General features: G+C 53.9%; 8 protein-coding genes across 8 annotated transcripts; 7 read left to right on the top strand and 1 right to left on the bottom strand.

Moving 5' to 3' along the window:
- Positions 1 to 428: 428 nt before the first annotated feature.
- On the top strand, positions 429 to 1061 carry CLAFUR5_11157 (uncharacterized protein; the record flags this gene model as incomplete). The annotated part of the gene is made up of 2 exons (XM_047910305.1): positions 429 to 701; positions 756 to 1061. 2 exons carry the CDS (start codon positions 429 to 431, stop codon positions 1059 to 1061), a joined length of 579 nt encoding a protein of 192 aa, XP_047765576.1.
- Positions 1062 to 2120: 1059 nt separating this feature from the next.
- CLAFUR5_11156 (uncharacterized protein) lies at positions 2121 to 2610 on the top strand (the record flags this gene model as incomplete). Its single annotated transcript, XM_047910304.1, has 3 exons — positions 2121 to 2253; positions 2326 to 2438; positions 2509 to 2610. 3 exons carry the CDS (start codon positions 2121 to 2123, stop codon positions 2608 to 2610), a joined length of 348 nt encoding a protein of 115 aa, XP_047765575.1.
- A 539-nt stretch (positions 2611 to 3149) lies between these two features.
- CLAFUR5_11155 (uncharacterized protein) lies at positions 3150 to 3713 on the top strand (the record flags this gene model as incomplete). Its single annotated transcript, XM_047910303.1, has 2 exons — positions 3150 to 3206; positions 3336 to 3713. 2 exons carry the CDS (start codon positions 3150 to 3152, stop codon positions 3711 to 3713), a joined length of 435 nt encoding a protein of 144 aa, XP_047765399.1.
- A 780-nt stretch (positions 3714 to 4493) lies between these two features.
- Positions 4494 to 4984, top strand: CLAFUR5_11154 (uncharacterized protein; the record flags this gene model as incomplete). Its single annotated transcript, XM_047910302.1, has 3 exons — positions 4494 to 4550; positions 4601 to 4668; positions 4708 to 4984. The coding sequence occupies 3 exons, from the start codon at positions 4494 to 4496 to the stop codon at positions 4982 to 4984; spliced, it is 402 nt and encodes a 133-aa protein (XP_047765577.1).
- Positions 4985 to 5057: 73 nt separating this feature from the next.
- Positions 5058 to 8525, bottom strand: CLAFUR5_11153 (uncharacterized protein; the record flags this gene model as incomplete). Its single annotated transcript, XM_047910301.1, has 2 exons — positions 5058 to 7235; positions 7284 to 8525. 2 exons carry the CDS (start codon positions 8523 to 8525, stop codon positions 5058 to 5060), a joined length of 3420 nt encoding a protein of 1139 aa, XP_047765393.1.
- A 1241-nt stretch (positions 8526 to 9766) lies between these two features.
- Positions 9767 to 10030, top strand: CLAFUR5_20071 (uncharacterized protein; the record flags this gene model as incomplete). The annotated part of the gene is made up of 2 exons (XM_059462915.1): positions 9767 to 9840; positions 9889 to 10030. The coding sequence occupies 2 exons, from the start codon at positions 9767 to 9769 to the stop codon at positions 10028 to 10030; spliced, it is 216 nt and encodes a 71-aa protein (XP_059319082.1).
- A 565-nt stretch (positions 10031 to 10595) lies between these two features.
- Positions 10596 to 14996, top strand: CLAFUR5_11152 (DNA-directed RNA polymerase, mitochondrial; the record flags this gene model as incomplete). Its single annotated transcript, XM_047910300.1, has 1 exon — positions 10596 to 14996. The coding sequence occupies one exon, from the start codon at positions 10596 to 10598 to the stop codon at positions 14994 to 14996; it is 4401 nt and encodes a 1466-aa protein (XP_047765572.1).
- A 60-nt stretch (positions 14997 to 15056) lies between these two features.
- CLAFUR5_20070 (uncharacterized protein) lies at positions 15057 to 15368 on the top strand (the record flags this gene model as incomplete). Its single annotated transcript, XM_059462914.1, has 1 exon — positions 15057 to 15368. One exon carries the CDS (start codon positions 15057 to 15059, stop codon positions 15366 to 15368), a length of 312 nt encoding a protein of 103 aa, XP_059319081.1.
- Between the last annotated feature and the right edge of the window lie 568 nt (positions 15369 to 15936).

The following is a 15936-nucleotide window of genomic DNA, read 5'->3' as shown; positions in this document are numbered from 1 at the left end:
TTCGCAGGGGACTTCCAGCGCTATCCATGTCATTGATGTGGAGCTAGTAAAGTGTGTGGCGCCTGGCTTGCCTGACCAGTGACCTTGCGCCAGCTCTTGAAACAGACTCGTCTTCCCGCCTCTCTTCCCCTCTGCCCTTTGCTCATTCCGCAGCACCCAGCCTTACATACCACTGCATTCGACCTTCTTTGCGACTGTACACAGAACCTCTGCTTTCGACCACGACAACGCCATTCTCCTCTGCATCACTATCTGAAAGCGACCGCATTCCAACACAGCTCGCTGTTTGAGTTTGCCACCTCGCGCACGGGACTCGACTGGCTTTGTTATGATCCCTATTGTGCTGTAATCTCCCGCTTCAGCTCCTGCCTTCGACTCCACTGCACACAACAACAAAGCGATTTTCAACCCACGAACACCTCGACAACATGGCTAGCTATCACTACGGAATGCCGCAATACACATCGACTCACTCCTCTCAACCTCACCACTCCCACGGCCATCACGGGCGAAGCCGCCGAGGACCAAGAGTGTCTTCACAGAATGCGCACCGGCAATACAAGGCCCAGCGTAGCCCCAAAGAGGAGGTCCCGCAGACACCTGCATATACCGACTACCTGCGGGTCCTGGAGGCCGCAAAGGGTTTCGAGTTTGATGATGACGAGATATTCTGTCCGTTCAACTTGTTGACGGAGGATGATGTATGTCGAAGCGCTGTCCAGCACCTTCGAACTCGCACTGACATCGCATCCCAGCTTCATTCCATCCATTCTTCGTCCTCATCGGAGCGAGGCTCTCTCTCATCTGGGTCGCCAGAGAGTTCACCTCTGCAGCACCAGGTGCAGCCGACGCCTTCACTTCTTCTTTCATCGGTACCCAATACGTACAACCCGGCTAGCTTCCAACAGGCACAGCAGATGAAGTTGCACCAGCCTTTGGCGCAGCGGACTCGCAATGCTATTCCGATTGTGGACCCGTCCACTCGGTCTGTTGCAAGCCCACCAATGTCAGTCTCGCCGGGCCGACAGATGCAGCAGCAGTACGTTCCTCGCCGCTGGTAAGCGAGTTGCGTGCTGCTGAGCGTAATGCTCCAGCGTTCTGCGTCGTCGGGCTGGCGAGACGTTCCATTTCTACGATACCCAAACTGAGCGATAACCTTGTACAAATGTCACGACTCTAGAAAGCGGGAACGACTCTATCAACCTGGACGACGGCGTTACAGCAGCATTACGAAACATAAACGGCATGGCACGGCAATTTCCTCTCCTCTATTACCGTCTAGCGAGCGACGATATACTGGTCTTTCTTCTGGACATGGGTTCTGATTCTTCAAAGCATTTACTGGCAATGAGATATTTTCGCAAGGTGTTGGGTCTGGCGAACGTCACGAAAACAGCGAAGTGGAAAACTTGCATCACGATAAACCACAGGAGGCGAAAATGGGGGACCCAGCCCGAGACAGCGGTGACTGTGCTCCGTGGCTTCTGCAAGGTGTTTTGATCTGGTTGGAGAAGTGACATGATGATATACCTCCTGTTGAGATTTTGTTTAGGAGTTGGTGGGTTAGGCTGGACGGGGATGGAGTTTCCTTTGCTCATCCAGTAGCCTCTCGATTCGTTGTACTCTACTACTAGCTGCCTCATGGCGCTGAACATGAACGGCATAGATCCGATCACTACTTCACATATGTCTACTTTGCTGCGTTGTATCAATCTCGCATGTGCGTGGCGAGTGTCTGCCAGGTCGTATACACCACGATCAGAGCACTCCATCAATGTGCTGGTGCACTGCTAATCGATGAGACACTGTCTCACAGGTCTATTGTCTCCCAACGTCTGCATTCCAGCAGCACCTCTTGCCAGGTAGCCAAACATCACGGACCGGCCTCGGCCTCCTTTGTTGTCCTAGCAGCATGACGTATACAGATGAACTTAGCAGCCAAGGTTACCAGCTCTAATGCCGAGGACATCATTGGTGCACTTTGCTCACGATCTTCGATCTTCGCTGCGTTGACCTCTCTGCAAAAAGTACCTCTCTTGCGCAACACAGCTCTCTGAAAGTCTATCACGTTCAAGACTTTTTCCCAATACCTTAGCTTCCATCACGATCCTTACGACACTATGGCCGGTTTCACTATCACGATGCGAGCTGCTGCTTTCTGCACCTCGCGCACGCCTGCTGTTTCCCGTGCTGGCGCTGTGAGGAGTTTCCAGAGCTGCAGAGTTTTGGCTGCGGGTAAGGAGACGAAGCCGCGTAAGTGCCCCCCGAGACAATGCATAGTAGCCAGGGTGCTGGGGACGATATACTGATAACGTGACTGAATAGAGGACGAGGGCCGCAAAGAAGAGATCGAGCGCGAGAAGCAGCAACAATTGAAGGAGCAGAAGGAGGGCCGCAACGAGTGGAAGGACGCCCTGGCCAGCGAGAGTGAGAGCATCGTACGTGCCTGCCGTTTACCTTTGCAGTACGCTCGTGGAAGAAGCATTGACTGACAGCTTCGCGACACAGCTCAAGGCAGACCGCGGCGAAGTCAAGGCATCGAAGGAGACCATTTCCGAGCTACAGAAGGAGTCCGCGAAGGCCGCCGAGCGTGAGAAGAAGGGACAGTAGAGGAGCACAACGTGGAGATCGGTGTTTGGCAGGACCGCGACCGCTATGCATTGTAGGATATGGCGTATACACGAAACAGGAAGGAGCTAGTTAGTACCCGCAGATGGGAAAGAGCTGAGGATAGAGAATTTACGTATGGGAGCATGAGAAGTCGAGTGACAATGGATGTGTGCCTCGATGCACTGGAAATATTTTCGTTGTGGTAAGCCTGTCGTCTGTCCCTTAGGGCTGAAGTTCTGGCCATGGTCCTGCCCTTCTGGTATTATAGCATAACAGTGTGACCGGTCAGTGCAAGGCAGATACACTATGAGCCAATATCGCAAGCACTGGGCGAAGACCCGCTCTCGTCTCGCGTCGAGGGATTTTTTTATGGGGTGAAGCATCTGCTGGAGGGCCGTTCACTGTCGAGAGCTGTTCGTGAGACAAGGCTCCGTGTTAGCGCCGAAACTTGAAGCATGTGAGTCGCTGATTGCGCTGACCTTAAAATCCAATCTACGCGATCAGTTTTACATACAACCACCACTCCATCGACTGCCGCAATGGCCGATGACACCGCCAAAATGGGCGGCTTACTGCAAGGCCTTCCACAAGAGCTCGTAGGTTGCCTTCACATCACAGCACTCAATCATATTCAAATCTAATGACTGGAACAGTACGATGAGATCTACGACCTTACCTTCACCTCGTCTCCAGCCGCGCGCCACTACGTGAACAACAGGACTTAGAAGCCGCCTCATCTGTTCCAAGTGGACCGCGCAAGTCGTTACAAGTTCGCAGCCTCCTTCTTCGACACCGTCTTCATCTTCGATATCGCCAAAGGTGCCACCAACACTCAGCAGCCCATCTTCAAATGGCTCACAGCTCAGGACCCAAAGCACTTGGGGCACCTGCAGAACATCGAGTTGCACCTAGGTCCTCAGTCCATTGCGTTCGACGCAAGCGGCGGTCATGAGCTTGCCAGATCTAGCATCAGCCGAGTGCTGAGAGAAGAGCTGGACCTCAAATACTCAGACGAAGCAGCGTACCGCCTGGTGGATGGGTTGACAGTCACTTGGGAAGCTCGGACTACCGGGGAAATCCTAACCATAGCGTATGCACCGTGATCGGCGGCAGGCTCGTGGTGCAAAGGTACAGAACCTCGAAGATGCTAGGGATTGGGTCCATGGAAGCTCTGGAAACGAGACAGACCAGCTAGGCTGAGGTAGAGCAGATCGAGATACGATCGAGATGCCATGAGCTTCGTAAGCCTGCTGTCGAATCTTCATACTGCAGAGCAGGCTATTTGACAGCGCATATGAGCTCAACGTTTGCTCTATCTTAACGGGCACTGGCGCGAGATATGTGCTACAAGCGACCGCCATGACGCGGTACTCTCAGACTGCGCCGCAACCTCACTCGTCTTCTCTACGAATTTTATGATTTACTCCTTGCTCAGCACTATCTCGCGGCACACTCATCTGATCGTCACAGTACGACTGAGTGTACAATTTTGATTTCACGACCAGAACTGACGAGCCTGCACTCCGCCTTAGCCGTTCATAGAGATCAAATCTGCGAGAGGCCGGGTCGCAAGAGACTGACATGTGAAATAAAATAGGCAACATCCTTACCCACGCGTTCTTGAGCCGCTAGACTATAGGGCATGATTACACTCGTAGCAATCAAAAACCTGCGTTCTCCAGCTAGAAGGAGATATCATACCTTCGCAGCCGTTAGTGGCGTTTTCACATGCTCAGTTTCCTTGCAGGGATCCGCGAAAGTCACGCGTCGGTGCCGGATCACAAGGCAGCTTGTTTTTTCCACCTTCTTTGCCGCAATCGCACACACATTCAATTCAAACAACCAAGGCATCGAGCGCGATTCTCTTGCGACATACTACCGCAATGGCTAACAGCACCACCAATCTGCACGATCTCCTCCAGACACTTCCCCAAGAGCTCGTATGTGCCGCACTACCACTCGCTCGAAATTGCCGTGCTAACCATCCTAGTACGACGATATCTATAACCTCACCTTCACCGCCAATCCAGGAGTGCGCTACCTGTGCTACAAACCCAGGTACAAGTCGACATCACGCTAACTATTTCGACTGGATAGAACCGACCCCAGCCAACGGTTTACCGCACCTGACACCAAGACTCTCTTCCTCGTAGATCGCGCCAGTAGTGAGCAGTTCGCGGCATCCTATTTTGGAGGACCTGGTGCAGTGTTCAAATTCGATAACGAGGGCTACTTGCACCTTTGGCTACGCAGACTGAGCAACAAGCATCGGGACATGGTGCGTGAGGCCGAGGTCAGGGAGGGTGTTATTCTGTCGTGGAGCAAAAGAAAGGTCCACAGCTCTGCCACTGAGAGGCATGGTTCAGACTCGTAGCTACATTGGACCGCCAAGCTCTAGCAATCAGCCACACTCCAAAGTGCATGCGTTGCGCCCGTGATTGCACATACTATCGTGCCGGAATAAGTAGCCCATCAATCGTCTCACAAACCCTCTTCAACACTCCCACTCCACCAAGCACGTCTGCAAAGCGATACAATCTCTCCTCCGCACTCATCGCCACAAACGCGCTAAGACCAGAGGGTCCTTGCTGCAGCGATGATCGAGTTTGAATTCTGTCGCTATACGGCGCCATCGTCGTTGGCTTGAGCTGATCCAGCAGTACCTGTGCAGCGTATGTGTTGAAGCCCGCCTTCCGCAGAAAGCGCTCCCATGTCGTCTCCTCTGGCAGGAAGCTTGAGTGGCCACGAGCGTGTTGGGCAATCGTTGCTGCTGTCCAGTCGACGAGCTCAGCGTTGCCACCAGCTGTGTAGATGACTTCCACTTCGCAGTCTAGTGTGGTGCCGAAGCTGATGAAGTCAGTGAGAGCAGATGTGTCGCTCTCGTCAAGAGCAGGGAGAATTGTTTCGTTACTACTTCCGCCCGCTACTCCACTCACGAGCACGATCAAGCGCTCGTAGCGTGGTGCGACAACAGTGATCTGCTCGCAAAACCCGAAGTGTGACGTCTGACCAGGAAGAGGCTTTTGCTTTAGCCTTTGGAGATTGGTGAACATGAGACCAGTGCTTGGCGAAACGGTGATTTCAGCTTCCATACCCGCGACGGCTGTCTTCTGTGGTGTCACGGCAACCGCGCTGTAATGACGCTCAATGATCTCGATGGTCGGAAGTAGCTTCTGTATGCCGCGTACAAGCTGCTGATTGGCCTTCATGATCGTTGACGAGACCACCACAGGCAGGGGCATGTCCATTCTTGGCACCATGGGAAGCGGCACGCTCGTGGTAGGTGGGACCACGGCAGTCTGTTCAACCGGCCGCTGCTTCTGGTTGTATGGATTATACGCTGGTGCCCTGTCAGGCTCGATGGATGCAGATGCCGGCTGTGCACTGGCCTTTGATATACCATGCATGTTCATATGTTGTGTCAGACCACCTCCCAATATCGCTTGCCGCGTGTCCTCTCCCCGTGGGTCAGCATGTGTGGGCACGACAGTAGCACGTTCAGTCTCAGTAATGTCCATCTTGGTAAGTGCCAGTTCTTCTTTGCGTTTTCGAAGCATCACTTCGAAAGCTGAAGACTCTGCAAGCTCTGCAAGCACCACCTTCGGCTTGACCAATGGCGGCTGCGACGGTCGTTGATGGACCGCAGATATAATATCGTTCTTCGTCAGTCGAGCCATCAAAAGTGCTGATGTTGCTGGCAGGACATCTGAGTCTGCCATCTGCTGTTCGTCGTCCTCGTCCTCGAAGTCCAGCGGCTCCAGCTCGTCATCGTCGAACTCGTCAATGGTAAGTAGCTGCAGCTTCATGGGTCTGTATGTCAGACTCTCCAGGTCTACGTCACCATCGTCCAACTCAGCGAGATACCGTGCCGCTGATCCGTCGTCAAAGTCAGGTTCAGCTCTGATTTTACCCAGATGAGAGGCGAAAGCGCTCCACGGAAGATCTCGCTCCAGTTTCGACACACCGCTCCACTTCTTCTCGAACTTGACGAGCTCGTCGAGCGTCTTTGACAGTATAGGATGTATGAGCCTCGCACGACGTGGGTCTGGTTTGTCATCATTGCCTTCTAACCAGGGTAGAGTCGGCGATATCACCTCAACATCGGGTATTGCGACTCGTATGGTAGTGTCAACATCATCAAGCACCTCATGCTCGTGTTGTTCAAGAGCTGGAGCAGCCAATGGCTTGAGGATCTCTTCCACCGCGGCAAAAGTCTCGTCGACCGCATCTATCGTGTCAATGTCGCTCGAAGTAGGTCGAGGTATCAGGGTATAAAGCTCGTCTGGGAATGTCACCGTCTTCTGCTTCTTAGTAGGTGGCTCGAGATTCTCGGCAGGCAAGACCGGATCGGAGACCTTGAGGCTGGTGATCCGCTTCGCCTTACGGTACAGAGGGGAAGAAGAGCTGCCGGTATCAAGTGAACTGTAGGTGGAATCTTCTGCCAGCTGTCGCATAGCAGCTTCGTCTTTTTCGCGTAGCATCTTGTCGAGCTCTGCTACTTCTCTTTCGTTGGGGTCTTCCGGGGTTGACAATAGTGGAACATTCGCCATTGACAATGGCAGTTGAGGTGGGCTGTATGATGGCGACAGAGGAAGGAGCTTTGGGCTGACATATTGCGGCTTTGCCTGGCCATGGTTAGCAGTGGTCTGCAGCACCCCTGTTAAAGCACATACCCTGAGTTTACGCTCGTTATCCAGCCAGATGTCGAGATCGATGTCCGGACCATCGTGTATGTCCTTGAGGTACTCTATGGTCTCAACATCCAATATCAGCCGCTCACTGTCGATTTTCTGGTGCAATTGTGCAGGCAGATTGGCATATTTTGCTGGCCACTTCAGACCCTCGTCGTTATCATGGTTCAGCTTGTGTGGGTTCAGATCTTCTGCCTTCAACTCAAGCTTGCTGCGTTCCATAATCTTCATCATGTCCAGCTGTGGATCGGTCAAGAGCACTGGCTCTTTAACCTTCAGCTCTCGCAGGCTGGTTTGTGCAGACTGGAGCAGTAGATCCGTGTAGTCTTTGTTGGTCTCAATGACAACGTGGTTCAGAAAGGCAGCAGACTCCTTGTCGATCTCCCATCTCTCGTTGCTGTTGAGCTCATCTAGGCTGACCAGGCTTTCGAGGCTAGTGAGACCTGCAGGATCAGCGGACTCTTCGATATAGTCCGCCGGCAAGGCAGGGACTAGACCAGAGCGCAACAAGTTGCCGGTATAGTAGTTCTGGTAAGCGGCTGCGAGGATTTTCTCGTCTCCATCTTCATCGTCGTCTTCACCATGGTCCTCATCTGATCTGTAATCATCTCGTTGAGCCCCAGAACGTAAGTCGTCAGCAGGAACGCCGTTAGGCCCTTGCTGCTGGATCATGCCGTGGTTGGTGGCTTGTCTTAATATCTCGTGGTCTTCACCAGTGGAGGTGGCATCCACCAAATCTTGGGCGCCGGTCTGTGCGTATGCTAACGGTGTCTCGGAGTACGCAGGATCGCTCTGTGCAGGCGCAGGAGTGTGCTGCCACGTCTCATCGTTGTACATACCCACCAGCTCGTCACCGAATTGAGCCATTTCGTCCTGCCATTGGGCGTTCGCGTTGTAGTCGAGGCCTCGTTGTTCAGCTTCATATCGTGCTTCATTATTTGGGATGCCGTCCTGGAGGGTGTACGGATCCAAAGGCTGGCTCTCGGCATCGTACCACATCTCACCGCCACCTTCACCTTGCGCCTGGAACTCACATTTTGCGCCTTCGTCCACGTAGGCTTCGTAATTGAAGTACTGCATGTCGCCCTCATCGCTCAGCGGCGCGTCTTGCTCGTCCGGCTGATAGCCCAGCACATTCCTCCATCGAGCAGAATCGGTTGCATGTGATGTTGAAGTCTCCATCGTCAAGCTGGAAGGTGGAGTTGCCGCGTGCAATGGCTCCATCGATGCATGGTTGCCTCGCGCAGCTGGTTGAAGGGACGGCGGAGTGTTGTGCTTGCTTTCTCAGGTTGGTGGAGACGTGTCGTCAAAGCTACATGCCAGCTTCACGAAGCCATTGGATGCGCGTCTCGACGCATTGCTGCCTAAAACACGACGGCACATGGAAGACAGCGTGTTCGATAATTCTCGTCGTTGACTGCAGAAGACTTACAGAGCCACAGAATCCAGCTACACAACGGCCTGTGTCTCCAAGAGAACTGGCCATCAGCGACATGAATTCGACCCTTCGCTTGGCCGTAAGATGCTGTACAGCGACGGTACCTAACCGAAGAAGTGACCTGCCGACGTTTGCGAGTTTACGTCAGCCATCATTGCTTCAGCCCTCTTCACCCTCATCGACGGAAAGTTGCATATACGTCTTGAGACGATCAATGCATCACAGAAGTGCGCGCCATCGTAGTGCTCTTCGATCTGAGACATGCGCCTGTGGTTGCTGCCTTGGCCTTGCGAAGAGCTTGCCGTTCCGTCGGGGCTTGTTTGAGGGCACCTACATGTAATTGCGACAAGCTGCACTGGATACCGAACGCCTCTCCGTCATGCCCCTCCAACACGCGTGAGTTGTATAGTATGCGACAGTTGAGGTTGGTGGTATAATGCAACGTGATCCCTCCGGAGGGGGGCGCTTGCACAATTCCTTCCCAACAAGGTCACTCCTGCAGCGATCCCAAAGGACATTGGTCGTCTGTTCTTACTGCTACTACGAACACGACGGGAGGATCGTGCATCTGTACTGCCGCAACCATCGTTCCAGGACACTGAACCGCAGCAAAATCTGGAGCCTTATAGTGCGTGGCGCTCAGAGCGCACTGCCATAGGTTGCGATGAAGCTCGAGCACCCCAAGCGTGCCTTCTCGTTGCATCTTCCACCTACGAGACGATAACCTGGTCGTTACGGAAGACACTAGGCTCGTCACAAGCAATGTGCTTCACGAAGCTTGTCCGACTTGATCAGCGAGAGCTCCGACCCGGGCGAAGTGAGAGCCGTAGTGGACTATAGAGTGACACTCCTCGCATGGGATTCCGCGTAGATTCCACCACCAAGACTCAGAGCTTCGCAAGAAGATAGCGTTCTACACTTCCACCTTGCAGCACGTCGCGCCCTAAGAAGCCGTACAAGGTATGCCCTGCCCAGGTACATCCTGCTTGCAGTCGCCAGCTGACCACAGTCCTAACAGCACAGCGACATGCAGAACATTCTCGCCATACTCTCCATCGTCGCCATGGCGGCAGCTGGTCCCGTCACCAACCCGGAAAAAGACTACCAGCTCTCAGTCATCGCCCAGCGTGGCGCTTGTGGCACTGATACCAGCAAACCAGGTTCCGCGGGCGACATCTGCGACGGCGGGAGAGTTACATGTCAACCACCAACAACGTGCACTTTCGCGGGTTGCTTTCCTGGAGGCGGACCAACACTTGTCTGCCCGCCGCACACCTGTGCGTGCCCTTGATGGTATTGATAGAGTCGGAGACCAGTGTTGGGAGCGTAGCTTGAGGAACGGGCGAACGTGGAACGCCGCATGGACTGGGGATCTATGTACATATTGTGGTGATCGTTGTGTAGAGCTAGTCTCAGCAGCAGTACATACATCTATTCATTGCCGATCGAGCTCTCGCTGCAGAATTCCCATATTGCCTTTGGCTGTCACAACTTCGAGCTCAAGCTGCAAGTTCGCGCATGCGTTCTCGCCGTAGACAGCTGCATGGCCACTTGATTATGCCACACAGCGGCGCGGATGTTACTTGGTGGCTGTGTGTGAAGGTGAAGTTGAGGCCTGCTCTCAGACGCGGTCATAGAAAAGGAGTAGCGCGGCGTTAGTGGCGACCAGGATTGGCTGTCGGCAAGCATTCGTGCCAATCCCGGTCTGCTCGACGTGAAAGATTCTCGTCCGTGTCGTGTGCCATCATCACTGCAGTACATCACTCCTTCGTACATTGTCTTCATTTGCATTGGGAGTTGGGAGGAGTTGATGCGCGAGGTCTGCCATCTATATACCCACACTGCATACCGCGACAATGCTCGTTCGCTCTGCAGGCCGGAGACACCAGCGACGGACTTCGCAACTGCTTTCCACCTCCTTTGCACAACTCAACCTTCCATGGCTCGCGCCCGCCCAACTACGATGGACCGCATCACAAACCTCACTCTCACCACGACAACGGTCACCGTCACGAACGCGAAAGCTGTCGAGAATCTCCGAAAATCGCCCCCAAGCGCGAAATCTTGCCACCGCGGCCGATCTTTACAGTCTACGTCAAGACAGCCATTTGCCTCCATTGAGCTATAGCAATGGCTTTCGCAATGTTGAGCAAGACAAACACATTCCCTTTGATTTCGGGGCACGAATGCCGACGCAATTCCCAGACCTTCGAGCGAGACACGATCCAGTCGTTATCGACACCTCCACAGCAAAACCAGACGAGCTCATCAAAGTGTCCCCTGGCATCAATGGCACAGTCAGGGAACTGCTCACACACCTGCACACAAGTCTCAGCGTAGGGCGGAGGGATCGAGCAGAGGCCATCATCCAGCGGTTGGTGGAGAAGCGCGGCCCCGACGCCCCAGAGTCAACATATGCACATACAGCGTTACTGGAGGACTTGCTGAAAGACTTGGCAAGCCATGGCAGGGACTCGCCTCAATCGCAGCTTGTGCTGAAAGAGATGTCAAAGTGGTTCGAGGTCGAAATTAGAAACAAGGGTGTACAACTGGACACCAAGATCCTTGTTGTCATGGTCCGCGCAGCCATCAGGTCTCTGGACGGATCGCGACAGGATCGTTCGATACGGAGGTATGTCGATCTGGCCAAGCCAATGGGTGAGGATGCGGTGGAAGAAGTGCTAGAGTCGGAAGACTACGATGACAACGAATACGTCGTGCTCGAGAAGGCAAGACACGAGTTCTACGCGGAGCCTGTGGCGATGGAAGATGAGGTCGCGGCAGAGGCGGCAATGCTCACGGAGTCTGGACAGCACCTGAGAAGAGAAGACATCATCGACATGGAGAGCGTGCCTGAAGTGCGAGCGACAGAGCAGAAAGGAACCGGACTTGCTGGCATCAAGCGCGCTATGGAGACATTCACGGCCATTCCAGACCTCCCTGCGGAAGCTTCTGCGGAAGCGCACCGAAAGCAGGCGCATGCGAGGCAGGAGCGATTGGAGAAGACATCTGTGGATATTGCAATCGATCGTTGGCGCAAAGCCGACGAGGATCTCAAGAAAATTGGGATACACACCTCCATGCAAAGCAGGCCGATCGGGGCTTTGATGTGGCAATGGTACAACAGCCTGCTTCCGGCGCTTGAGACTGAGCTGGAAGAGGTGAGGAAGACCTTGGGAGAATCCGTCATGGGAACACCCGGCGAGCACGACCGACATGCATACGGGCCATACTTGGAGTTGCTTCCACTGAAAAAGGTGGCGGCCAACACTATTCTGTTCACGATGGCAGAAATGGCCAAGGGTAAGAGTCAGGGTGATATTTGGAAAGAACAGGAAGCTACACTCTCATCAATCACGCTTGGACTCGCCAACGCTATTGAAGACGAGTGTACAGCCGAGGCGTCGTCGAAGCAGCAAGGACGCAATCGCGTGCAGAATGCTCGAAATCCTGCTCGGCTTCGCAAACAAGCACTACGATCACTCAAGGCAGCTGAGAGTGCAGAGGCATCATCGAAGAAGAAGAAGGGCAGGTCGAAGCAGACTAACCAGCAAATTCTGGCTCAGCTTGAATGGCCCACGCCGATGAAGGCCAAGCTAGGTGCCATGCTCGCTTCAAAGCTCATCGAGACAGCCCAGCTCCCAGTGACTAGAGAACACCCTCGGACGAAACAGAAGATTACACAGATGCAGCCAGCATTCCTGCATCGCATGAAGTGGCAGAAAGGCAAAAGGATTGGCGTCATAACTCCGAATCCTGCGCTGCTTGTGAAGATGCAGAGCGAACCTGTCGGAAGCTTGATCGCGAAGCGTATGCCAATGGTCGTCGAGCCGAAGCCATGGCAAGGCTGGAAAGATGGCGGGTACCTTCACTACTCGAACAATATTCTCAGACTTCCTGCTGGAGACAAGACGGGTAAAGATTATTTCATGGCCGCTGATCGCAGGAAAGAGCTCGACGCAGTCTACAGGGGACTTACTGCTCTATCCAAGGTTCCCTGGAAGGTCAACCATGACGTGTTCAAGGTCCAGCTCGAGGCATGGAATTCTGGTGATCCCATCGCTAACTTTGCGCCTCTGCATCCGGCCATTTCCCACCCACCAGAGCCTGTTTCATCAGATGGCAGTGCACGGCGAAAGTGGCTCAACGAGATCAAGGAGCTGGAAAACAAGAAGAGTGGTCTGCATTCAAAACGGTGTTTCCAGAACTTTCAGCTGGAAATTGCCAGGACGGTCCTCAACGAGACATTGTATTTCCCTCACAACATGGACTTCCGCGGCCGAGCATATCCGATACCTCCTTATCTGAATCACATGGGTGCGGACAACGTCAGAGGCCTCTTGACCTTCGCTGAGGGGAGAGAGCTCGGTGAGAATGGTTTGAGATGGCTCAAGATCCACCTAGCGACTGTGGCTGGCCATGACAAAGCCTCGATGGCGGAGCGTGTCGCTTTCACTGAAGAACACATCGATGACATCTACGATTCTGTGCGCAACCCGCTCGATGGTCGCAAATGGTGGTTGAATGCCGAGGATGCTTGGCAGACTCTGGCCGCTTGCTTCGAACTCACGAAGGCGCTGGATTCCCCAGATCCCACCAAGTTTGTCTCGTACCTGCCGGTACAGCAGGATGGGACATGCAACGGGTTGCAGCATTATGCTGCACTTGGTGGTGACATGGCTGGCGCAAAGCAAGTCAACCTAGAGCCCAGTGACCGTCCTGCAGATGTCTACACTGCCGTTGCCGATGCAGTTAAGGAGGAAGTCGAGAAAGACGCAGCTGCAGGCAACGCCATTGCGCAAAGGCTTCAAGGACGCCTGACACGAAAGTGTGTCAAGCAGCCCGTGATGACGAACGTCTATGGAGTGACTTTTTTCGGCGCCAGAGCTCAAGTGAGAAAGCAGCTCGAGGATCTCTTTCCAGAGGTCCGCTCAGATGACACTGTCAACTACGGCAACATGTCTCACTATGTTGCAACGAAGATCTTCAAGTCCCTAGGGACGATGTTCACTGGAGCGCAAGCCATCCAGAACTGGCTTGGCCAATGTGCTGACCGAGTATCCACCTGCCTCACTCCGGAGCAAATAGAGCAGCTGAAGAAAAAGGCAGGTGCAATAGCCCCTGAGCCGGTCAGGAAGAAGAAAGCCCCCAAGAAGGAACGTGAAGCCGAGGCCGCTGCAGCGGCGGCGGCCGCAGCGGAGGCCGCAGAGGCAGAGGACGCGGACGGGAAGTCACCTAAAGCGAGGGTCACCACCAACAGAGAGGCAGATCGATATGCCGCAGCCAAACCCCTCTTCAAGTCTACCGTTGTCTGGACCACGCCGCTTCGCCTACCTGTGGTGCAGCCATATCGCAAGTCGAAATCACGCATCGTCACAACCAGCATGCAGACCTTATCACTGCAGGAGCCTCAAGTCTGGGATCCAGTCAGCAAGCGCAAGCAGCTGCAAGCTTTCCCACCAAACTTCATCCACTCGCTCGACGCCACACACATGTTGCTTAGCGCACTCAAGTGCAGCGAGAATGGCATGACGTTTGCCATGATCCACGATTCTTTCTGGACCCACGCTTGCGACGTCAATCGCATGAATGAGATTTTGCGAGATGCTTTCATTGTCATGCACAGCGAAGACATTATCGGCAGACTCCGAGAGGAGTTCGAGACGAGGTACAAGGGCTGCATGTACCTGGCTTCCGTCAATTCTGCAAGCCCTGTGGGCAAGAAGATCACGGAGCTGCGCGCGAAGATGAAGAAGGAGAAGACTGTCAAGGCACAGTCAAACGAGCTTGGCCTCGAAGCCGAGCGCATGCGTCTTGTCAACAGCGAAGATCCAGAGGAGAAAGCCCAAGGCGAGGCAATGTTGACGCCTGGCAGCCTCGTCCTGTCAGAACTGGATGAGAGCGCATTTACCGCTCCGTCTGAGATGAACGGTCAGCGACTTGGCGAGATGCCTGCCAGCGCCGCCGATGTCGAGGCCACCAATTTCGATGCCGATGAGTCTATGCTAGCGATGAGCGACTCGCCTGCCGACGAACTTGACCGAGCAGAGTCTGACGAGCCTGAAAGCCTGGAAGCTTCCGCGGACGAAGCAGACAATGACATTCCAGCCGCCGCACCCGTGGCAGGTACCCCGAAGACCAAGGCCAAGGTTACGCGGAAGCTTTTCGTCTGGCTACCTCTGACGTTCCCGGAGGTGCCTGAGAAGGGAGACTTTGATGTGCAGAGATTACGGCAAAGTCGTTATTTCTTCCACTGAGGTCATCATCACAACGACGAAAAGTGTACGAGTAAGAAAGAGAAGGAAGATTTTGTTGAGATGAGGTTGTACATATACGTGCCTTTGGCACTTTTTGATTGCTGCACGAGCGTTCATAGCGCAGGTGTTTTATGGGTGTTACAGCTGGGAGATCCGACAGGATGGTCATTGGGAAGGGGAGATGGGTTGTATGATCGAGCCGTTGATCTTATGCATCGGGGGTGGGGTGGGGAGTTGCCGCTGTATATGTATGTGTACAGGGATATCCACGCTCAGCATTGTGCCTTCGATGTCCTCGAGACGGACGAGGCGCTTGAGTTGTACAACAATGAAACAGTAGTGTTGAACTTGGACGCCATTCTTTCTTGTTGACATGTTCTGAAAGATGGGTGAGGTCTGGTCGCGCTATCTTGTGCTGTGTGAATGTGCTGCATCGTATGCAAACATTGAAGATCAGACACGTCTCATAATCAATCGGTCAGTGGCGTGTACTGCGTGGCTGTGTGGTCACCAGGCAGATCTCGTACTCTCACGGGTACCGTCTCGAAGATCAAGATGAGGAGTTGATCACTCGTCCCTCACCTCACATGGCGAGAGAAATGGGGTGCTGCCATGGAGATCTGAATCCTGTGGCGCTGTTTCATCTGCAGTCACGCGTTGGTCGAGAGGGTGTGGTGCTTCGGTTGCAGCATGAATGTTGGGTATTGTTGAGATGAAGTGACGTTAGAAGAGGCGTGCTTGATTAAGCGTAGCGACCGAGCGCTAGCCACACCGGAGTACGAGCTTGCGAGTACGTAGGTGAGGCGTCAGCAAGGGAGTGAAGCTCTATACCAGCCCTCAACTAGCCTTGGCGCCCGCTCTGATTGGTCAACTTTCAAGTTTTAGGGTCACGTGACCTACCGCACTGTGCCTGTTGGCGAACTCGCGAACATATACTCGT

Source organism: Fulvia fulva, chromosome 8 (assembly GCF_020509005.1).
Source record: "Fulvia fulva chromosome 8, complete sequence".
Classification (NCBI taxonomy): Eukaryota; Fungi; Ascomycota; class Dothideomycetes; order Mycosphaerellales; family Mycosphaerellaceae; genus Fulvia; species Fulvia fulva.
This window is presented reverse-complemented; position numbering and strand designations above follow the sequence as displayed.